The 25,034-nt window shown below is 34.3% G+C and overlaps 3 protein-coding genes across 3 annotated transcripts in view; 2 read left to right on the top strand and 1 right to left on the bottom strand.

Annotated features, from left to right (window-relative positions):
- The window catches only part of LOC125653998 (serine/threonine-protein phosphatase 6 regulatory ankyrin repeat subunit B-like), a 1,068,599-nt gene that overhangs the window by 746,657 nt on the left and 296,908 nt on the right, over positions 1–25,034 (bottom strand). The window lies entirely within an intron of this gene.
- LOC125657109 (haloacid dehalogenase-like hydrolase domain-containing 5) lies at positions 5,851–24,134 on the top strand. Its single transcript, XM_048887760.2, has 8 exons — positions 5,851–6,008; positions 14,902–15,111; positions 17,814–18,017; positions 18,757–18,796; positions 19,244–19,418; positions 19,812–19,857; positions 19,970–20,109; positions 21,299–24,134. Exons 1-8 carry the CDS (start codon positions 5,895–5,897, stop codon positions 21,666–21,668), a joined length of 1,299 nt encoding a protein of 432 aa, XP_048743717.2. The 5' UTR covers positions 5,851–5,894; the 3' UTR covers positions 21,669–24,134.
- LOC130047540 (uncharacterized) lies at positions 10,152–12,000 on the top strand. The gene is made up of 2 exons (XM_056142846.1): positions 10,152–10,787; positions 11,023–12,000. Exons 1-2 carry the CDS (start codon positions 10,349–10,351, stop codon positions 11,082–11,084), a joined length of 501 nt encoding a protein of 166 aa, XP_055998821.1. The 5' UTR covers positions 10,152–10,348; the 3' UTR covers positions 11,085–12,000.

Here is a 25,034-nt window from a genome sequence, read left to right as displayed (position 1 = left end):
CCATATTTGTTACATATGAACTACCAAATGGGGGATGGCACCACCATCACTCCCACCCCCTCTTGTCCCATCAAAAAATATCACCATTAATTAAAACATAATGAAAATGAGAAACTGCATTGCCTTGTAAATGTGTCCCCCCCCCCCCTCTCTCTCTCTTAGCTGTCAGCATCCCATATAAAAATGTGTTATTACAAGTTTATATGATCAACTATTAATCAGGGAGATTGACAAAACATGATACAAATAGATACCTGCATATATTTACTTTACCCAGCTAATTGTTTTATTCCCGACCCCCCCCCCCCCCCCCCCCGACTCTATTGCATTCAGTTTGTCTCCTTTATCAAAAGTAACATACTGCATAATTGTTTCATGGAATGTTAGTTCTAACTCATAAAAAACTAAACCTTTCAACTTGACAGCTGTTTATTATCGAAAATATTCAGTAAAATAGGTTTTAGATCAATCACCCGCTCGTGGGTAGAGCTCACTGCTTCTCAGTTCTCAATCGGCGATTTAACTATTGTAACGGGAACCAGTCTGTTTCCGGCCGCAAAGTGTACTCAGTCTGCCCAAAGCATAAAAACTATCAAAGTACCCTTAAACTCTGTACTGAAGGGCGTAACACTAAGGAACAGACTAAGTCCACTGACAATATCAATTCACAATGACTGGTCCTGTTTTTGTTCAACCCAGGTTCAGATATAAGATTCCTAAATTATGATCAACACCTTGGAATAAGAAGAGAGTTTGAAAGTTTTAACAGATCATTTATTATAATATAATACTGAATAATTTGATTGACAACAAATAACATATAAGTTTTCAAAATAATCTCCAAAAATGTAAACAAAATAGAAAGGTAAATGAGTTAGAAAATGAAGATGAATTGACCACTGAGTAATTAATACACCAAAATGAATTTAAATAACAAAAATAAATAAGGGGAAAATGAAAATATTATGGCCTAAAAAATATCAAAGGAGAAGGGAATAGGCTTCCATACAACACCAAACAAACCCTAAAGCACATGGTGGCTCGCTATACCAGCAAAACTGTATGTAAATTTCTAAGTATCAAAAAGGCACTAAGCTCAGTAATTTCTCTACATAAAAAATAACTACAATGCTATACAAAGTAAAGTTGTAAAGGGATATCTAATTCAACCTTGAACCAGTCTGACTCTATCCAGGGACTAAATTACATCTTAAAGAATTTAGACTATTTGCTAAACAGGTAAAAAATAAGACGGCACGAGCAGTCCGGGATTTAACAGAAGAGAAGAATAGAGAGAGCACAAACCTGTGGGTTCTTTAGCCCCTAGCAAAGTGACTTGAAACTGTCGCTGTCACTGTTTATATACTAACTCTAACCAATGAAAATGACTCTAACTAAGAGACTTTGAAAACTGCAGGGTGAAAATCTAAAACGATTTCTGGTGAGTTTAAGGCACTAGCTTTAAACCAATGAAAAGTTAGGAAACAAATTAACTTTGGAATGATTGACAAGATGGAGGCAAATTCAACAGTATAAACAGTACATGTGAGAAAAATAGTAAAGTGAACAATTTACATCAGATTTAGACTTTACACAAAAATGATGATCTACAGGATGTATAGTAGCATAAACATAGGTAATGAATTAACAATTTAAATGTCAATTAAACCAAAACTGTCACACTATAAAAATATAAGTATTATGACTTATTTACCTGCATCTATAAATCCACTTCTTCCTCTTTTTGCATAAGTAGGGAATCTATATAGGCTGTAGGTTCATTTTAACGCTGTCATCTGAGCATAACCAAAGCAAAACAAAGTGACATTTATCGACTGCTGCCCGGAAGTAGTAAATCGAAAGTGAAAGTAAAAGAGACTTTCCGACCCTCTTTCGGACGTATTTCTTATAAAATATGTAACTTCAGAGTTTATCTATTTCAATGGAATACACAAATCTCGCATAGAAACCGTTTTTAAAAATGTCATATCACCGATCATATTGTTGATCAAATTGTTTTCAAAATTCTAATGAAAGTTGAAATCCTGATGTTAAATATCCATCGTATATTTTTACGTTGAATAAATGTATATTCTACAACCCTCATCAGTGGCGGATTTAAGGGGGTGCAGCTAGCCCCTCTCCCACCAATTTTCAAATTGAAGGTAAATCGTGGTATCTTGTTTAGAAAAATGTACTAAACGATAAAAGAAGTAATAATTTCTTCCACTACCGGAGAAATATATAACAAAATCTTTTGATTTCTTGAATTACTCTACTGGGAGAACTTAGTTTTTTCGAAAAACACTAAAAATGTGTGCCATTTTATTGATTTCACCTTATAAAAAATGATAGAAAACAGTACAAATGATTAAATAGGAGACATATTTCAAGCCCTATAAAATCTGTAAAATCCAGGAGTTTCCGGGGTTTCGCCCCCTGGGCCCCCACCGGGGCTTCGCCCCGGACCCACTGGGGGCCTCAAGGCAGCCCCCAGACCCCCTGCCTCATAAAATGGCGCCCCCATAACCGCAATTCCTGGATCCACCCCTGCTCATGGGTCATGCACAAAAATTAACAATATGATCAAGTTTAGACGCATAATAATGTGTTACAAAATATGTCACCTATTGGTTTGAATTTGGATCATTGAAATACATGTATATTAACGATATACAATACAGAAGATGCAATATTTGAAAAATAATTGTAACACGGTATACCCGTAATATGGAATAAAAAGGTATAGTGCGAATGCAATAAGCGGTGAGCTGAGGGGACGGCGATGGAACTAGACAAGACATGTGCTACTGGGGGAAAGTACATGTAACAACGACTGTGAAACGATAACTGTACGCTTAGGAATTCATATTCATAATTCAAGTTGTTTTATCACCAAAATATGCAATACCGTAAAATTGCCAGAAGATGAAAAACATTTTAAAAGATCGTTAAATACCCCGGCACCGTTTCCCTTTATTGTGTCTTTTGCGATAGTACGTCTAGGGGTCGTGTTATTTTTGTATTTGGTTATCTATCTCTACACTGTATACTGTACGTCAGTCAATGAGAACAAACACCTTCATCGTTATTACGCCTTGGATTCGCCTCGATAGCCTTTTAACTTCGCGTTATATTACACCTTTTATTCGTGTTATTACGCCTTTGTTTCGCGTTAGTACGCCTTTTTAGGTGGCAGGGGACAGTTTCTTTGGTTTTGAAACATGTGGATAGGGGGTATACACCAAAGTCAAATTATGACAGACTAATGAAAAATCATATTTCCCTTTTATGTCAATACTTAACTTGTATTTCATATTAGTGTAGTTAATAAATTATGACCCTAAATTACATGTAATCTATAAATACTGGTGCTGGTGCACAAAACATGCTCTGAGCAGGTTCCCCTTTTTTGCTTTGATTTTCCCTCATTTGGGCTAATCCGCACCACCCCCACACCATCACAGTACCAGACATGGGGATTTAGACACTGTGCATAATCAAGAACCCTATCTGCCCTTCTCAAAAATCTACCTCTCATATGGGGCCATCCACCTTCCCTCACAGCTACAGACCTTTTGCTAGACCCTGCATGATTTCACCGGAATTTCTTCAGCAACTGACCACGTGTCTTAGTTTCGTATTTGCACCCATCTATATGCTAGGAATCATGGTGACACCTATATGTTGTATATCAACATTTTTATTAAGCACTCAGCTACATTTGACATGCATCCTAAAATTATTGTATACATTTTTACACATGTAATATCACTTCAAATACGGGGTAATTCCATTTTTTAAAAAGTTGACTATAGGCCCTATAGTGCGAAACTGTCCCCAGCTACCTTAATTACGCCTTTGTTTCGCGTTAACTAGTACGCCTTTCTTTTGTGTTAATTACGCCTTTCACTGCATGGCGTTGTTACACCTTTGTTTTTCGTAATAAAACCGATCAGTCGTGTTATATCGCTTTTCATTAAGTTTACATGTTTACGCCTAAGAAAGTCGCTTTGTGTGTTGAACAAGCTAATTCTGATATTAGCTTTATGGCTCCAGAGAACATATACGCAATATCAGAAAATGAGATTTTAAATAGCTGATCGAATTATCTATAAATATACATATTGTGACCTTGATTTTTTAATGGAGAGGGCCAATATAGGTAGCACCTATTGCCTTTTAAATTGAATATCCTAATTATAAATATTCACGCATTGTATGGTACCTTGAAGTTCTCACTAATGTCAAAATACAGATCTGATTAATGAAAACACGATTGAACGGCATTGAGTGTACAAATTCTTCATGCTCTTGTTATCCGTAACTTTATAAAGTAAAAAGAAGAGCTTGCTCTATCTGTACTTGGCATATACTACATACATGTTCGGGGCCTGGCAATGTCATATGACCATATGTACTGCCCTATCTTCTTTAAATGAATTTTTCATGATTGCAATATGTGGATATTCCATCGATTTTTCGCTCTCGAGATATACATAAATAATATTCATATTTTTCTTTAATAGTATTCAGTTCAATTCTTTATTGGCACTAAAGCACATGTACATGTACATGTAGGTAGCCATGCAATATAAAATACATTTATACTGTGTTATATGGTATTTGTTTCTGATATATAAAATACATTTCTTTTGCAGACACAATATTGAGAGGGTTCAGTAAACAAGATACAGCATTATCATATGATATTTTGAATACTTTTTCCATATATGTTTATTTAAATAATATTCAAGTAAAAATTATTTTTCACCTACAACTGTTACACTGGTTTTACAAAGGTAACAAAATCGGTTTTCTCTAGGAATGACAGGATTACAATATCCACCTGTTTCTATATATTATAGGATTAAACATTCTTTTGGAAGAATTTATCGATGTGTAAACTCCGGACATTTTACTCACAAACTGAATAAAAGTGCAAAGCATGTCCGGAGTTTACACATCGATAAATTCTTCAAAAAGAATGTTTGATTCTTATAATTCCAATTCATTGACTTTATTAACAATTGCAAAAATTTGAATAGTTTCCCCGCACTATGTTGTTTGTTTTCAGGCGTGTATGAATGCATCGCGTTTTCGGATTTATTGATGTGTAAACTCTTGTTCAGCTTTATTTTTGTCCAATCAAAACAATTGTAATAAATAAGATTGGAATTATAACTGATGTACATTTATTCTTAGTTTAGTAAGATAAGAGCACATGTGTTCCTGTGAATTGGAAGACACAAATATGGTTGTATTTCTAGTTTTAAAGTAATATTAATTAGCTCTAAATCAGAAATTTTTATTTTGTCGTATTTATCATTATATCATAGTTTTGAATGTAACTTTAACCATAGTCATTAATAAAATTTAAACTAAAGGCTTTATCAAAAATAAAGATTTCGGTTCTATTGAATATATAGCATTATATAGTTCTAAATCAAGTTTTGTACGGGAAGACAATAAAGTGATTTTGCTTCATTCAGAGCATCTAGATAGGTTTTGTACATGTAACACTATAATGAACATCAAAAGTCCATTATAAACTTTTTTTGGTCACTGAATTACATTGTAGTACATCACAATTTTGCAATAAAAATTATTCGTGTGTTGGATTCTGTGAAATTAGGGCGGTGGCAAAAACTGGTATTTGGAGAGAATTAGTTGCAAGCTATTTGTGTTTGGTATATATTGTTATAATAGTATACTTCAACCCCAATAAAATCTTTTCTCTTGTTTTCGCTCATTTTCTGCGTTCAACAGCTCGAAGGAAGAGTGGCCTACGTGACGACTATGATTGTGACGTCAGAGTCGACTTTCATTGGTGAATAGCAACACACCTACAGCGAGGTGAAGGTCGTATACACCGTTGTGTATCAAATAAGAACATGGCGTCGAGTGGAAGAATTTTAGTAAAATCCCTCAATTTAGGCGATTTAATGAGTGGAAAAGTTTCAACTAATATATGTAAGCGAATGATTAGAAGACATTTTAGTCATAAGGTAAGTTTATATTCAATTCTATTTGTCAGACTTGATTGAAAACGGCCTGGGAACGTTGATACCATCACTAAACTAATTTGACCTTATGAACAGCTGATTTCCGGAATAATTTGAAAGAGTATGATTTTTATGTTTTCAACTCAGTAAATGGGGGTGTGGGGTGTTTATATGCACTTTCTCCTTTCATGTAAATTTTCATATTTAAAATCATGATTTATTTATTTATTATTGATCAAGATTATAGCAAATTATATTGTTATTTGTATAGATTCTATAATATCATTTTCTGTTTAATTTTTCGACCTTCACAAATTTCGATTAAACATGAATTCACAAAATATGTCTGGAAATCTAATGAATGAATTTATTATTTGAATTTGTCTACATCTAATCTGCAGAACACATTTACTCAGAGACTTGATTCAATTCAGGGCAGCTGGTGTCGGTTTTATTGCATCATCACTAAAACATTGCATCATCACAGCATTTCGTTTGCAGAATGCAGATTATGACGACATGTTATAGTGACATGACCCGATATTGTTCAGATTTGAAAAAAAAATGCAAGTGTAAATTGGATGCACAGCTTATAATACGTCATGAGAGTGCATCATGCATGCACATGAAAAAATGCACAAAGTGTTTCAAGAAAATCTATTTTGAGAACATGTAGCTTTAGGGAGGGGGCATGGGAAAAGTTTGAATATAATTAAAAAAGTTCTGTGACAAGATTGACACAAATGAAATGACTACCTGCACTTCAGTTCTGTGGGATATTTCAACATTCAACTGATAATATATATGGTTCTCAATTTATTTCTTTTACTTTATTTCTTAAAAATTACCATTAACATGTGATCAGAAAACTAAAATGTACTTATAGTTTGATATAAAGTGTTTTACAATCCATCACTTGGTTTCATTTTCATCAAATTTAATCCCCTCTGACAAGTATTTTGGGATTTGATTATAATTAAGTTTCCTTTTACTTTTAAGGTATTCAATGTATAATGACCATATTTCATATCTAAGAAATGGATGGTGGAATATTTGTAATCTTGGTATCATTTTGAAGGGTCCTTCAAATAAAAATAATCCACCATAGGAATTTTCAAAATTTTGTTTACTGCCTGATTTATTTCACCTAGAATTTAACATTGAAGTATATGGGAAAAGCATGTTTTATTACAATATTTTAAAAACAAATTATATTTTCATAATTATCTCTTGGTAGAAAGTTACAGATACTTTCTTTTTATGAAAATATGAAATAAAATTAATCATTGACCATACACATTTTTAGAAAATTAGATTTTTCGTATTTTTACAAAGGGCAGACAACTCTTCCAAAAAGTCTTAAGTGCAAAAAGGTCAGCTTCTAATTATTTACCAGTCATGTGAATTTCATCTGCTTCACTTTCATCATTATTTAAAATAAACATTTATGTTGATCTAAATCCTTCAAAATTGTTCATTATCCTTTCATTATACATGGAATACCTTAACATCAAAGGATGAAATCTGTACATTGTAATTTGTTTATCATAGAGAAATACTTGCGGCAGAATTCAAGGCTGTTTTTGGAAAGGTATTATTTTATGTTAAAGTCTGAGAAATGCAGTTCAGATAACAAATCTGAGAATGCATTATGTAGAGGACAAAGAACATCAGTTTTAACTCTCTGTTTAAAATATGTTCAAGTCCCAAACTTCCTAAATGAATTCTGACAATTCTAAAAACAAAATCGAAACGCTGTTTAATTAAGCTCTTAGAATGTGGTTGATCCTGTAATTTGGACTTTTAAATATTTTTATGAGAATACATTCTTCGGGCTTACAATGTCCCTGGTAAACCATTTACAGGTGCATTTCCAACTATGAACTTCCTGATTGGTCAGTGGTGTTTTCCATGGTCCATTGAAGACCTTGAATGGTTATTGTTGGCCATTTTTTTGCATCCCCACAAGAATAATTTTTTACTGATATTGAGGGGCTTCCGTGGCGGAGTGGTTAGAGCATCGCGCTCAAAATCACATGGCCTCTGGTCGGCGTGGGTTCAAATCCCGCTCGCGCTGGTAAGTGAGAGAGTTTCCCAGTTTACTTTCGGAAGGTCGGTGGTCTCTTCCCAGGTACATTGTATCTGGGTTCTCTCTTCCACCATTAAAAAACTGGGCGCCACCATATAACTGGAAAATTGTTAAGTGTGGCTGAAAACATCAATCAATCTTGATTGGTCAGTGGTGTTTTCCATGGTTCATTGAAGACTCTGAATGGTCATTGTTGGCTGTTTTTTGTGTCCCCACAAAATGTTTTCACTGATATTGAGAAGTCTCCAGCTGTAGGTGAAGTACCACAAATTTAGAATTATGCTTAGAGCTTAGGGCCGTAGCAGCGAGGGTATTTTAACGTGCTTATCCCTGTCGTGACATGGTCAGTGTTTTTTTCCTGTCCTCATTGAGCACTGTGACTGACCGGTCAGTGTTTTCTTCCTGTCCTCATTGTACACCGCGACTGACCAGTAATTGTTTTCTTCCTGGTTATATCCTCGTGCCATTTTAAATTTCTTCCCCTTTGTCACATATCGATATTGAGATAGAAAGGATTGTTAAATCATTTGAAATGTTTTTATGCCCCCCTATGAAAAAGAGGGGGCATATTGTTTTGCAACTGTCGGTTGGTCTGTAGACCACATGTTGTCCGCTCAATATCTTGAGAACCATTCACTTGATGATAATGAAATTTCATATGTGGGTTGGTTATGAGTGGAATATGACCCTTATTGTTTTTCAGGTCAAAAGGTCAAGGGTCAATCTACTCTGGACATAGGAATATAATGTCCGCTCAATATCTCGAGAACCCTTTGCTTGAAAGATATCAAACTTGGCACACTGGTACATCCTAAGGAGTAGATGACCCCTATTGATTTTGAGGTCATATGGTCAAAGGTCAAGGGTCAAACTGGGCATAGGAATATACTGACCATTCAATGTCTTGAGAACCCTTTGCCTGACAGACATCAAACTTGTTACACTGGTACATCTTCAGGAGAAGTTGACGCCTAATGATTTTGAGGTCACATGAGCAAAGGTCAAGGGTCAAACTGGACATAGGAATGTACTGTCCGTTCAATATCTTGAGAACCCTTTGCTTGACAGACATCAAACTTGGTACACTGGTACATCTTCAGGAGAAGATGATCCCTATTGATTTTGAGGTCACATGTTTAAAGGTCAAGGGTCAACCTGGACATTGGAATATACTGTGTGCTCAATATCTTCAGAACCCTTTGCTTGACAGACATCAAACTTTAAATAGTACACTGGTGTATATTCAGGAGAAGATGACTCCTATTGATTTTGAGGTCACATGGTCAAAAGTCAAGGGTCAAACTGGACATAGTAATATACTGTCCACTCAATATCTTTATAACCCTTTTACTTGACAGACATCAAACTTAGTACATCTTCAGGAGAGGATGACCCATATTGATTTTGAGGTCAAAAGTCAATAGTTGAACTGGACATAGTAATATATTGTCTCCTATATTTTAAGAATTATTTGCTTGATTGACACGTACCAAACTTGGTACACTGGTACAGCATAAGGAGTAGATGACCCTTATTGAATTTTAGGTCACATGGTCAATTCACTCTTGACATAGGAAGATATTGTCTGCTCAATATTTTGAATTGATGATAATACTATCAATTAAATGAGGTGTGTGTATAACCCTTTTCAATTTTGCACCATGGGGGGCATATATGTGTTTTACAAACATCTCTTGTTTTCTAGAAATTTGTCCTGGATTTGCTAAAATCAATTACAAGTAAACAATTGCTATAGATAGATATCCATAAGAAAAAATAATGTGTTTATAATAAGTGTGAGGTTTTTATACACACCCATCAGTGAATTAATGTAATATTTTCCAAAAAATATTTCTGTATTATTTTCAGGGAGGGATGGTTTGCATACATTATGAAATCCTGTCCCTATAATAGGGTTCTGTTTATTTTTATATGAACATTGTCAACCACAACTCCTTGCAAAAGTGAAGCAATGACTTTATGATTTTATAATAGATACATGTAAATCCTGATAATTTATAGATACACATTGGATTGGGATTATATTTATACTAGGCCAAAAATAAAAATATGTTTGTTTCCCCTCGCCCCGACCGGGTCAAAAAAAAGGGCCCGGGTCAAAAGTTTTTTTGCCAAAAAATTGCGATGTTTTTTTTTTTTATTTCCGTAAAAAAATCGTGTCCGCTCCGTGTCGGTTCTAGACGTTACTTCTGCTTTTTTCGGAAGTTACCGGGATTTATCGATACTTGAAAAAATGGGTGACAGAATAGCGTTGTCGTCTACTGTAAAGATAAAATACAAACACACATCTAAAGTTGTGCCCATAATAGTCAACAGACTCTACAGTTTCTCCAAACACTGTACATGGAATGAGGTTTTGAATGATTTGACAGCGGACGGCGACCATAACATAGACAAGTTGGACGAAGTAACTGTCACCGTGTCGGACAAACTTGCCAACGGTGTAACTTTTGAGCCAGATTTTGAAGAACAGATACAAGTGGTTCACAACTTTGATAAAAAATTGAAATATGTACAATTTGACGTGATAAGAGACTTAGAACCAAATAACAATGTACCAAAAGGTCAAAATCCTCCTACATGTCCTACAGCTTTCGATGTTTTGATGAGAAAGTCCAGCACACTGACAAAGCTCCCTCAAAAGATTGATGAAGCCTCTCCCAGATTTACAGGTAATTTATATGCATTATTATATTTCTATCAAGTAGGTTTGAGATGGTGTATGGCTCATGTCTTAAAGTTATAAATGAGTCTGTCCCACACCATTTCATTTCTTTCTTCAATGTTCCCAAACTTTTGGTCTGGGGAAATTTATGGTAGGGGGTGTAAAAACGGTAAATTCCTAGGGGAAGTGCTGCCCAATTTTTTTTTCAACATTGGACTTTGTCATTTTTTCACATTTTAAAGGGTCGCAGCTATACATTTGTGAGGGGGTGGACAGGGGTGTCTCCAATTCCCTCGAGATTTAAGAGCCTTGAAGCACACAACAGATAAATATGACTACACTTGCAGGGCAATTTTAGCACCAGAAGGTTTGTATATTTATTGACAATATTGTGATTAAATGACACTAAATAAGACTGGCATTTCTGACAGAACCAAAGCACAAGTATGTTCATTTGTTTATCATCATGATGATCAATATCATAAACAATGGATACATGAACTAAGATGAATATTCACTGTTCAAATCTTTTTAATCAAATGACAAAATGTCAGAAGAACAGAAATTGGATTTGTGTGTTTGTCCACATTCAATCTGTATCCTTGCATTGTTCAAAAATTTAAATGCTTTTTGTAGGCCTTATATACATGTGCAGGATAAAACATGTTTGCATCTACCATGCATATTCCCCTTTTTCACTCTCCAAAAGGACATTCAGTATTAAATGCACAATCTGTGGAAATTATGTTTTTGGCAGCCTTTATATTTACAGTCATTGAATGATAACATCTTTATAATATTTGTATCATTGAAGTAATGGAAGTAGGGATGAATCTTTGAATTTAACCTTGGGTAATCTGAAAAAGAAAATAAAGAGCACAAAAACATTAAAATCAATTTTTTTCTCTGACAAGTGTTTTTTTTTTGGCACTTTCAGGGGATGTTCTACATGGAAAAGTTTTCACAAGACTCCAGCTTGCATGTACCAGTCACATTGAATTTGCATACTACAGCTCGGATGTTGGCCGCAAAGACATATGTGCATATTGTGTTGCAACAGAGATCCAAAAGGACAAGGACTTGTGCAAAAACTTTAAAGTTGTGCTGCCAGTTTGTGACTTGTGTCGTTCAAAAAAATTGGAAGTCCCAAAGAGAAATCCAATTAAGAAATAGTTAATTCTAGTCTGACAATCAGTTAATTTTAGTCTGATATTCATCCTCTCTAAGTCATTCTTTTTAACATGTTGTTTATGATTTTTGTTTCTAGTCAAGAATAAATGTTCTTTGTTTATTTTCATTTATTTCTTTAAATAATGTTTTTTAAAGAAATGTCGGAGTAAAGAAAACAGAAATTACACATCCAGAGCATTCATATTAGCATACAGATTCAACGCCAGCAAGCCATTCCAGGATTTTAATACATAAAACATTGAAGCTCAACCAATCCTCAACATAGTAGTATAAATGTTCTCTTCTCCAGATGTTAAGCATTGAAGACAATCAGTGCCCTGTTTGACAGATCTGCTTTTTTTCCGACAATACATATAAAATTATATGAATTTATAAAAAAAAAAAAAATATCACCTGCCTGCCTGGTCAGTTTCAAAAACTAGACCCGGGGGAGGGGAAACAAACATTCTTTTAATTGTGGCCCTATTGAGATATTGTTTAAATGTAATATAGCTAGTGATGAAACGATTGTCGCCGATGATCGATTGTCGGTCGTTCAGAGACCTACGATGCTACTAATCGATTACAAAATAAAAGTCGCCGACATCGTTGACCAAATAAAATCCGGATATCACTTCAACTTTGTTCAAATTTTATTTTCTGTATGTCAAACCCGATCGAAAATAAGCATAGAAAATGGCGGGAGATAAAAAGGATGGTAACAACAATAACATTCAACAGTCAAATAAAGGAGCCTATCTCTGATATCTGTGATACATTGAGATTATAGATAAATTCCATTACTTGATATATTGGAATTCTGATTTATATACCAGTGAATAAATGAAACAAAGAAGAATTCAAATGTTGTTCCATACATTTAATGATTCTGTTACATCTAATTTGAGGGGAAAACACTTAAATGCCAATTCCGATTATAATCGATTACATGCGTCCGATTATTGCCGATAATCGATTGTGGTATTAGGTCCGATTGCCCATCACTAAATATAGCTTTAGAATATTGAATATTATTTCAAAATACTGATGTACTATAAATGTGAGATTAAGATAATTTTCTGACTTTGTAGATGCTCATATGAGAATATTATAATACATATATGTTAGTACTTTAAATGTGGGATTAAGATAATTTTCTGACTTTGTAGATGCTCCTATGAGAATATTATAATACATATGTTAGTACTATAACTGAGATTAAGATAATTTTCTGACTTTGTAGGTGTTCCTATGAGAATATTATAATACATATGTTAGTACTATAACTGTGAGATTAAGATAATTTTCTGACTTTGTAGATGCTCATATGAGAATATTATAATACATATATGTTAGTACTTTAAATGTGGGATTAAGATAATTTTCTGACTTTGTAGATGCTCCTATGAGAATATTATAATACATATGTTAGTACTATAACTGTGAGATTAAGATAATTTTCTGACTTTGTAGGTGTTCCTTTGAGAATTTTATTCTCGTCATAAAGTATGATTCATGTTTTGCACCAGAGAAACTTGTCCTTAGATAGTCCTGTTGACATCTACTTGTCAGAATCAGATTGTACTGCCGGAAATAAGACACGTACCTTTTCCACTGTTGTGCAATTTTGCCCCATTTAATATAGTCTGCACAACGAGCTTTTGAATATTTGGCTTATAAAAGTAAAATTCAAATTTTGTTTCCTGTTTTCTGAACAACAGAGGAACTTATCATGATGATAATTAAAATATTGTCTCTGATTGCTATACTACATATTTATAAGGATTTCTGATCCACAGAATCATTAATAGATTTGAATTTAATTTGGGCTTCTTATTTAGGTGTTCTAACTTTCAGTGTTACCATTAGAAACCTTTGAATGGATGTACCAAAAAAAGACTTGCGCCCATGTAAAATTTAAATTCATTTCATTCCAAGTCTACCATGTCTATTGAGTTTACGCCTCAGTCATTAATGCAAGGTTATAATTACAGAGAAAAAGAGAAAAAAGCTTCCTGATTCAAATGCTAAAGCTATTTATAGTTGTCCTTACAAAGACTTTAGGGTGTTTTTTTTTTCCCTGTGAAACTGGTTTTGTTTGGAAGACATAGGGAAAGAATCAAATCTTAATTCTCTCTTTCCCTACAGTGTCTCTACACATCTACATGTCTGTGTGATCGTAAGTTTAAAGCCTGCGGGGTGTATTTATACATATACCTTTCATTTATTAATAAGATAATAAGAGTATTAAACATTTACTTGTGTTGATCTGCAGCATCTCTTGTGTGTTTGTAGTATGAAAGCAAACAAATTTCTAAATTTTCAATTAGTCACCACACGTTTTATAACCGTTTAACAGAACCAAAAATACTGATTATATAGTTATCAAACAGTAAATATTGAATAGTTGTCATACAGTAAAATGCATACATGTAAGTTTAAATAAAATCAACAAGAAAATTCGGACCTTGAAGAGGAGGAAATGATTAGATATGTGGTGATTAGGGAATCGTGGATACACTCTGTCTTGTTAAGGGATGAGATCAAAAGATCAATTTCAGATAAATCTAAATTCAGGTAGTTGGGGTTGGGGGGGGGGGGGGGGGGCAAAAATCAAAGCTGTCTGGTTTTTGTCGTCCTACATTGTTTTCATGAATTTTTGTGGATATGCACTTTCATTTGTGAATAAACAGAAGAAAAGGTATGAAAAAATATTAATTTAGTACTTGTACTTCGTAATCAAATTTCCATCAACATTTTTTTTTCAATTGGTGGGGGAGGGTGTGGTGTAAATTATGTGAATTTAAGTTTTTTGTCTTGTCTCTAGACTGGATAATTTTTTCCCCTAAGTTCTACACATTTACTTCAATGTACTTGGAAACTAAGAGTGCAGCTGCAGTGATAGGCCACTATATTCATTTCATTAACATTAAACTTGATTTTCTTTTCAGTCAAACAGAGGACCTGAATTTGGATTTTTATTTGACATTGATGGCGTGATCAAACGAGGAAAGCGCATCCTTCCATCAGCTCGTGATGCATTTCGATGTCTGACCGACGACACTGGGAAGTTTCGTCTGCCGGTGGTATTCGTTACAAACGCCGGGAACACCTTCAGGCAAACGAAAGCTGATGAGCTCTCGGAGCTGTTAGGGATAAAGGTAGGCCAGTTTGGTTATCATCCAAAAACAACAAAATATGACGTACTAGATAAAATTTCATTTGGTTGTCCGAAGAAAGCATTTCTGGTTCAAGGTAATGCTAAACAAATGAGGGACTCAGAGACATGCATTTAATTGCCCTCCCATACCAACTTTCTCATAAAATTAACGAGTATGCAGATCAAAATAGAAACAGATGCAGGAAAATGAACAAAGGCTTATGCAGAAATCCATTCAGGGGCTTTACATGTCATTTGAAGGCTGATCTATCTGTTAAACTGCTAGACATTGGATGGTTTTGTCAGCAAAGTTTGAATAGCTGTTACACTAAACCAAATAATTTCCCTTGTCAGGAGTGCGAAACAGACTCCCATTAAAATGTCTGTGTATTATGATTGTATAGTAGGCTATTTTGGTTTTTATTTTATAATGCAGGTATGTCTTGATCTAACATATAGATTTCAAAATGATAAGTTCTGTTTTGCTTGACAGTGTATGTACATGGTTTTTTTACATCCCATTTGAGAATTTTTTGCTCATATGGAGACATCACGAGTTTAAATACTGGAGGTGGAATATTATGAATGTATTCAAGCTGCAAGTTTCATTAATGTTAAATTTAGCAGAATGGTAATATCAAAATTGCACATTGGATAGAAACTAGATTGACCTAAAAGCTTATAAATTCATAGAAAGGTTGGGTTAAAATCAAACAGCTTGGATCACCTAAGTTAAGGGGAGATACTAATCACCTGTGACAGGCAGCTTGTAGATTGCATGGTCAACGATGGACATGAGTGCATGTACACTGATAAACTCTCAAGGCCAGCGGGACACAAAACCTTGGCCTGGATTCAATTTATTCTTCAGAATTTGAGTCGCACCTAATATGCAGGAAAAGGAGACCTGTTGGCAGTATTTTAGATTACCTGTAAAATTATTTAGACAGACAAAAAGAGGGAGTACTTGATCATTAATTTCTGTATAATTTAAAATCATCGTAAATTCGTAAATTAGAATATTAACTTGCAGTGTAGGAATGCCAGGTAGAAAGAGAACAGGAAGCAAACAAGTGAAATATCATGTGAAATGAATACATACTTTGTGTGTTAAAAGGACAAACCAAGAATGACTATAAGGGGGAAAACTTAATTATCTAGATCTACCACAGGGTAGATTGTTCCTACCTCTCTCTTATCCTAATAGTACTGGAATTATTGCTCACGAATGAAATGAAAAGATTTTTTTTCCCATCGAAATTCTGCCCATGTACAAATTACATTTAAATATATATGCAAAACAGTAAACATTATAGGGATGTCATCAACAAAAACATGGTACTAGAAATAAACGTAGCACTATGATGAAAATGTGTAAACAAAACGAAATTTCTGGGTGTTAAATGTCCTTATTAAGGAAAAGCATGACCTGATTATGATGCTGATATTCAACATTTTCCAGTACGCACTGGAGAGATTGACATATATATATATATATATATATATATATATATATATGTGTGTTTGCACTCAAACATTCAAAACAACTTCCTTTCAAAAGTACAAGGGATTATTTTTTCAATTTCAGACTGCATTATAGGTGCTTGGCTAAAGAACTGTCACTGCTTATGTTAATAATACATTGTCATAATGGCTGACTTTCTTTTGAAACTTTATTGAAAATGTAGATATCAGATATGCATGTATATTTCTTTTTGATTGCCTTAAGGTTAGCGTGTAGACCGCTGATCTGTAATTCATGGTTTAGTCTAGCAGGGACTTCCATTTTATTCCATAATACTTTCTACTAAAACTGCATTTTTAAACAACTAAATTATAAGGTAAATTTGAAACTTTTTAATTTCAAAATATTATGGTACATATTCTCCACTTTCCATCCACACCATATTTCTCTGATGTGTTATTCCTCCTTAAAAAACATGTATGTCTTTAAAATTTGATTTGGTCCCAGGTTTAAGCAAATGACCAATTCACAGTAGGCTGCTGCCATGTAAAAATTGACACATCTACTTCTATACATGTCTATAATGTGTATATACATGTATATACCGCTGACTAACATCTTCACAGGATACTGTTGCACGTAAATGAATGAGTCTGTGTGATGACCAAATACTCGTTAGGTGTAATACTAGCTGCAGAACTGTAGCTCTCTGAAAAAATAATGTTATGTCAAAATATTTTTTCAGAGAGCTACAGTTCTGCAGCTAGTGTAATACATGATCGTAATTTTTAAAATCATCAGCTCACCAATATCTGTCATTGCATCACCAGGACTGAATTATGTAATGGTATATTCATTATCAGGCTCCCGTCTATTGGCAGGTGCCCTATAGTGATCAGTCTGTGCGTGGTGATGCATATACTTTTCTATACTTTTTATGATTGAATTAAAAATGTTTATATATAAACTTATTTATTGTATATCATTGGGTTACAGATAAAGTTTGAGTTTTGGATTTTTGGCCATTTCTTGAAAGAGTTATGGACCTAGAACTTGGCAGATAATGCCAGAAAGCGGGACTCTTTTGTGATGCTTGCCATCACATTTCAAAGTTAATTTTGTATTGACAAATATATCATAATATCATAGAAAAATGTCTACCACAATGAAACATTAAATTTCACTATGTAAAAGCAGATGTGGTATGTGTATTATATGGCATTTCTTGTGGTTTTTAGATTAGCACTGAACAAGTGGTGATGTCCCACAGTCCCCTCAAAATGTTTACTCGCTTTCACGACATGCACACCCTGATCTGTGGCCAGGGGCCCATCGAGGGGATCGCCCGAGACCTTGGCTTCACCAATATCACAACTGTCGACCAACTCAGGGATTTATTTCCAAATTTAGACATGGTGGACCACTCTCATCGGAAAGTTGAGGTATGCTTATGATTTATCCATTTGGCGTCCCAGTTTACTTTGACCATTGACTGGCAAATTCATCACCAATTCATGGCAGCCTGAAGCATGTGTCATATAATTTGTATCTTCCATGAAGTATTCCGTCAGTGCTTCATTATTCTCAGACCGGCTGTCTGTAAATATTTTCTCTTTAACTTCCAGTCTTAACATGCGGTAAGCCCTACAATACTATAAGTATAAACCCATCTGAGACAGACTGGTGACACAGAACGAGTTCTGTCAACTGTCATGTGCACAATTGTACTTTATTCGTATATTTCTTCGACTTCCTCTTTCTGTGTGATTCTATTCATTCTCTGCCGATTTACGTCTTCTCATTACTTTCTTTGGCTTAATTTTGACATGCAATCTTACAAAAAACTATCTGATGAATTTATCTATTTTGTCAAATGTATTAATAATTCCTATTTGACATTGACTTGAATACCTATTGATTGTATGTGTTGACATTCTTTTTATAGCCCCCCCCCCCTTTTCCATGCACATTATTGTGCAGTTGAATGAAAGGGAGACACATAATTGATCAATCAAGTGTTTGCTTGTGCAATATGTATTAAATCATAACTATTTCAATGATTGCATATAATACTGAGTCTGCAGCAATTTACATTTTATTGATTGAGACCAGAACATTCTTCACATAGCCTGAACACTTTTATTGTGCAATAATCTAATGGCATTTTTGTTGTAATTTCAGCCCTGTCCTATAAAATTTGCCAACTTTAAACCGATAGAAGGTAATTATTTACAAATCTCTAGAAAGGGGAATAACTCTTCAAAAGTATTATTGTATATTGTGCTATAAAAACAATTATAACATAATAATTTGAAAATTATCCCTGCTGAAAAAATGAACTGTCCAGTGGAGTTATGGAAACTTGGGGATGGGGGAAGGGAGGAGGGAATCTACTGGACAATTTGTGTGTTGTGGTGGAAATGAGGGGAAATTTCGCATGACCAAATAAACTATTTACTAGGGATTCCTGTTAGAGTTCAAGAACTCTGGGCCTGAATTTTTACATATAAGTCTTACTCCCCCCAAACGGATATACAACATAGTATGCTTATCTTGGTCTTATGACCCTGGAACCAGAAAATTGTCTTAAATCCGGAGACTAGTAACATTTGACTGGGAGTGCTTATATGTACAATGTACATAATGTTTTACATTTCATGTATTCCAGCTGTGATTTTATTTGGGGAACCAAATCAATGGGACTCGAAGCTTCAGCTACTTGTGGATGTCCTGGTCAGCAATGGAATGCCCTCCCAAGCCCCCAAGGAGTTCCCCTCCACCCATCTACCCATTCTGGCCTGTAACATGGACCTGTTTTGGATGGCGGAGGCATCTATGCCAAGGTATATCAACTGTACCTGTATAAAGAATGTTTACATTCATTGAGTATACATTGATAAATATGGGAGATATCAGAGTGACAGATCCTGCAGGCAGAAATGCACCTGGTCTGATTCATTTCTTTCCGTTTATGGTTAATTTGGTGTAATATGATCTAGTTTGCTACAGAAAATCAGTTTACACACTCTGTATGTAAAGCTATAACATGAATGCCATCTTCTTGCACTAGAGTGTTAGAATGTGCACTTACATTTATAAGCTACAGTCAATATTAGTTATAAGGCTATGTCAGAGAACAAATAAATCACCTACATATTACCTAAACTTACACTATGCTTAAATTACCTACACAGCACTCGAACATAAGTTATGATAGTGATGTTTTTTTCTTCCAGATTTGGACATGGAATGTTTTTGACGTTTCTGGAAACTGCTTATCAAGTAATAGCCTTTGATTATCTTTCGGTTGTATAAGTTTCATAGCACCTGATCCTGTATTTTTTATGTATATTTTATAGTTTATGTATTGCACTGTCTGTCAATCTCTTCACAGCAATACACAGGGAGGGAGCTAAAATACTCTGCATTACTAGGAAAGCCCAGCATGTTTACATACCACCATGCTGACAATATTTTATGGCAACATGCACAACGACTCGGATTCAAAAGACTAAAATCTCTGTACTGTGTTGGGTAAGATTTGATTTTCGCAATTCCACTTTCTGATTAGGTTGTCATAAACCTGGGGAATTGAATAATTATTTGACATCCAGTTTGATTATTTATATTATTTATAATTATATATAATATGAACATGAATGATCTTTATCGTATTATATACGATATCATTAATTAATATTAGTATACTATACCGATGATCACATGCATCATATTATATGATATCAAACATTACCAGTATCATATTCACTATCATTAATTGGCTGTATTATACTATCTGATGGGTTACTTATGTAATATTATTCGTTATGTAGACACTTAGAAGGGTAATGCGGAAATATATAGGGTTCTTGAAAAAACATTATATTGGGTGAGGCGTAAGCCAAGCCCAATATGGTTTTTTTTCCAAGGACCACATATATTTTACCCTTCTAAGTGTCTACATAAAGAATTTATCCTGTTGATGATTTTACATACATACATTAATTGACATTCATTCTTGATGCTTTTCTATTGTACATGTACAACTGTCATAATAAATGACTGCAATGTATGTATTCTTGAGATACTGTATTTAACAGTGAAAAAGTGGCCGCAACATTTAAATCATCAACAACGGGATAAAAACAAGTTTTTCAACAAACTGTAAATTAAAAAATGAATTCGCCTGTTTTCGTATACCTATGACGTCATAATATGCACTGACTCCAGTGACAGAATATGATATGTATTTTCATGACATTACAGTAGACATATGTGGTCAGTAAACCACGTGGAAGGGGCATATTGAAAATGTTAGGTTAGTAAGAGACATAATGTAGTATTGGTTTCAGTCACTGCAATTTCAAGATTTTTATCAGGGGCAGGATAGAATATCATTAATTGTCTGATTTATCATATAATATAATCATTAATTACATGCATCACAGTTCACATAGTACATGCGTATAACATTTCAAAGTTTTCAGTTTTTTAAATTCTCTACTGTGTAATGAAAATTGAATGTGCAGAATCAAAATTCATTAAGAGGGCTGGTATTACATTACTGTTAAATGCGACTAATCTGCATGTAATAGTTTTCCCTCTCAAACTCATTGTCAAAAAAGAAGTTGTGTCAGATAATTTTCAGTGAAATATGTTTAATTTATCATTCACCTCTGATAAGTAAGAGTGGATAAAAAAAATATTATTTGTTAATTTTCAGAGACAATCCAAACACCGACATCTCCGGAGCTAATGTATACGACCGTTACCTGAAAAAACGACATTCACACAAAGTTCAGAAGAGAATGAAGCGTAAAATGGCCGCAACGGGAAGTGGGAGTGTGGCAGATTTTGAATTTGAGGAGGAGGAGGAGGAGGACCTGATATCTGAGGGAGCTGGAGAGGCGAATTATTCCACGAGTTGTACCTCCATTCTGGTGTGTACGGGGATCTACACCAATAGTCACAGTGCATCTCAGCGTAACCATAGAGATTTTGTTCTTGATCCCGAACTTGTGAAACCAAAATACACAACCGCAAATGTCCTGGAATCCGTGCAGCTTGTGTTAGAAAAGGAGAAGTTTTTATGATGATTATGTGTATTTAAATGTCAAGAATTTTTTTGTTTTATTGTTTTAGATATCTCCAGGACTTTGTTTATTTTACACATTTACTCTACATTTTTGTTACTTTTTTTATATCATTGTCATTTCTGTGTTGTTAATCTATTAACTACATGTGTGACTTTATGTCATAAATGAAATTCTGAATGATATTATGACCCATTAATGGGTGTTTTATGTTGTGTTGATAGATACCAAGGTCTTTTTTTGTTTAACTTTACAGATAATGTTATTTATTAATGAAGGCGACTAGTATTGTATGTTTATAAATTGTAACACAGATTTCTGATGTCAGATTTCCGTGGAAACTCACAGATCTGGAAATCAGTGTGATATTGTGCTTGAAAACTTGATGATAGAAAAAAAGCCTGTTGACAAGATCAAGCTGCTGAAGAAAATAATGTTCAAATAGAACAGAAATATGCTGTAAATGTGAAAATTTACGCGTAGGAGTTATTTACACAAAATACGTGAATACAAGATTTTTGTGTAAATTGCACACTTGCATGATATTCCCATAGTTGAGTAATTTATATTAAAGATACTGACGTTGCGTAATTAGGTAATGCATGTATTGTTTACAAAGGAACTCTACGTAATTAACTTCACCCGGAATACGTCTACAGTATTGAAGTTTCAGTATGAAGTATGTATCAGATGAACATACCCTGTCATCTATCCCAGAATGCCATGGAAATAGGACTGTTTTCAAAGTGGTATTTCTCAAAACTTTTTAAAATATTTCCGCAATGGAATAGATATACTTCTAGACTGAACTCGGGAGCATTCATGCTTAGAGTATTAGACGTAGTGCAAGACTGTAGAAGAAAATCATCCGGAGGAAGCAGACTCCATACTTTACTATAAATCCCAAAACTGGGTGAAATCAAGACTTTATTTTTTGTCAAGAGATGTGCTGGTTATTTTCATGTGACAAATTTTTATGAGCAATCGATATTGCATGATAAACATTTAGTGATGGCAAATATGCTAAGAACAAAATTTTTGAAGAATGTTTTCTTGCAAGATTGCTCATGAGTGAAAGCCTCGTGAATATATCTGGATCTATGGTATTGTGAAGACCGCATTTGAGTATACTGATTTTCTATTTGAGCCAATTTGAACACAATGTGTTTATATTTATGATGAAACTTTTCACTGCATTTTCTGTCTGTATAAGGTGTTAGTGCCTATATGAGTTGTGTTGTTTTTGTCTATTTTACTCAATCACCATTGAGGAGCTTGAACAGAATTTTCGGGAAGGGGATGTATCGAGCTATTTTAAGGATCTCGGATGCATTGGAGAGTCACAAGAGAGATTTAACATGACTCAGTAGTTTAGATTATATTTATTTAGTACAATCTTAAGTATTATATGACTGTGGTATCCATGGAAACATTGCCTTGTATACCCTTTGGTGACTCGGACATGTGAAAGTCACTGATGGGAATTTTCTAGTTTAATCCTTTTTTTTCAATGTGTTCTATCAGTGATTATGCTGTTATATTTTTAACTTGCCTCACATAATCAGTGAAATTTGTTTTTCTTTCACCCATTATGTGGCAGTCGGTATTGTTTGTAATCCTAGTTTTCCCGTGAATCGATGATTTGGTGTCAAGCTGTGTTAAAGCTGAATTCTTTTCTGAAAGCCAGAATGTTTCAATTTTTTAATTGGATGAAGGGGACATTTAATTGCAAAATATCAAAGACAATCTATTATGTTCCATTTTAAGACCAAATATTTTAGCCATCCAGTTTTGCACATTCATATACACCCCACCCATTCCCCAAAACAACTACAAATTCACAGATATTTGCATATTACATTATTTCTTAGACAAATTTTTGTGCATTCAACCTTCATAAGAAAGAAAAAATGTCGGCCATTTTGTATTGAGTGATGACGTACTTATTTTACATGCTGTACATCTTTGTATTGAGCGCACTTGGATGTATCATGAATACCCATGTATTACTCACAGAAGGCATAGTAATGGAACAATCAAGGTTTTTGTTTTTTTATTGTAGTACAAATTGTTATTTGTACGTATACCTATTATTTGCACCTTATTACGAATCGCAGCAACTAAAGAACACAGATGAGAAAGTCTACATACTTTTTCTTATGTAGAATGATTGATGCATATATTTATCCATTTCATGAAAGTGCATGGGATGAAACTTTGAATGTTTTTTATACACAGTTAAATGTGTAAGCCTGTATTATTACAGAAAATGTTTTATGTCATGTCGGGGGTGTTGACGATGCGGTACCATCTTGTTTGAATCACATGTTTGACACTATTGTTATTGGTCAGTCAATTTGAACAGGTCATTGAATCACGGTCAGCCCCGGATTATTTACTACTGTTGAACATTAGACTTGCATCAGGATACGGCCTTGGTGTACAATAAAATGTTGATTTACTAATGCTTATCTTTGTGTTGTTTCTGTTATAAAGTTAGGGCCCCACCTATTGTGATCTGTCTGTCTGCACTTCCTCTAGCACACAATAACTTAAGTGTCCTTGAGGAGATTTTCATATATTCTATACATAATACTTGGATTAGTCAGAGAAAGACCCTTTCAGTATTCAGATAATGGGACTTACAATTTTTTGAGCACTAATTTCTATTTACTTGAGTAAATTTTCATAGAATTTTAAGGTAATGCTCAGACCCCAATAGTAATCACTCTTGTCTGTCATCTTTTGCTATGACATGTGATAACTGGAGTTTGCTTGGATTGGAATAATTCCACAACTTTTATACAAGATAAAGCTATGGAAGACCCCTTTTGATTTTCAGAGTTATTTTAAAGATGTCTTTCTGATTTTCAGAGTTAGTACTGTTGTTATAATAGTATTACTCTGGCCGTGGAATTTCTGGATATACATGTATTTGATGCAAGTATAAAAAATAATGGTTGTATGTATGGTGTTTAACAGCCCACTCGACAATCTTTCACTCATGGAGAAGTCACCATTGCCGGTGAAGGGCTGAAAAATTTAGGCCTATGATCGGCACTTGCCACCTTTGAGCAGGGAGGGATCTTTATCGTGACACGGGGCCTTGGTTTTTGCTGTCTCGTCCAAAGGACCGCCCCATTTAATTGCCTCTTACGACAAGCAAGGGATACTGAGGACTATTTTAACCCGAATCCCCACAGGAGCAAGCCTCTTGGTTTAAAAGAAATCGAGTTCTTGCAGGTATTGATGTATATGGAAGAAAATTGGGGAAAGCATGCATCACTTTTTAAAGGGCCACATGGTTGTGATCATATGCAGATCTTGTTTAGATTTATATTAGTTATTACATTTGTAGGCCAAGTA

This window comes from Ostrea edulis, chromosome 7 (genome assembly GCF_947568905.1).
Source record: "Ostrea edulis chromosome 7, xbOstEdul1.1, whole genome shotgun sequence".
Classification (NCBI taxonomy): Eukaryota; Metazoa; Mollusca; class Bivalvia; order Ostreida; family Ostreidae; genus Ostrea; species Ostrea edulis.
Note: the sequence above shows the minus strand (reverse complement) of the source record. Positions and strands in the feature narration are given on the sequence as shown.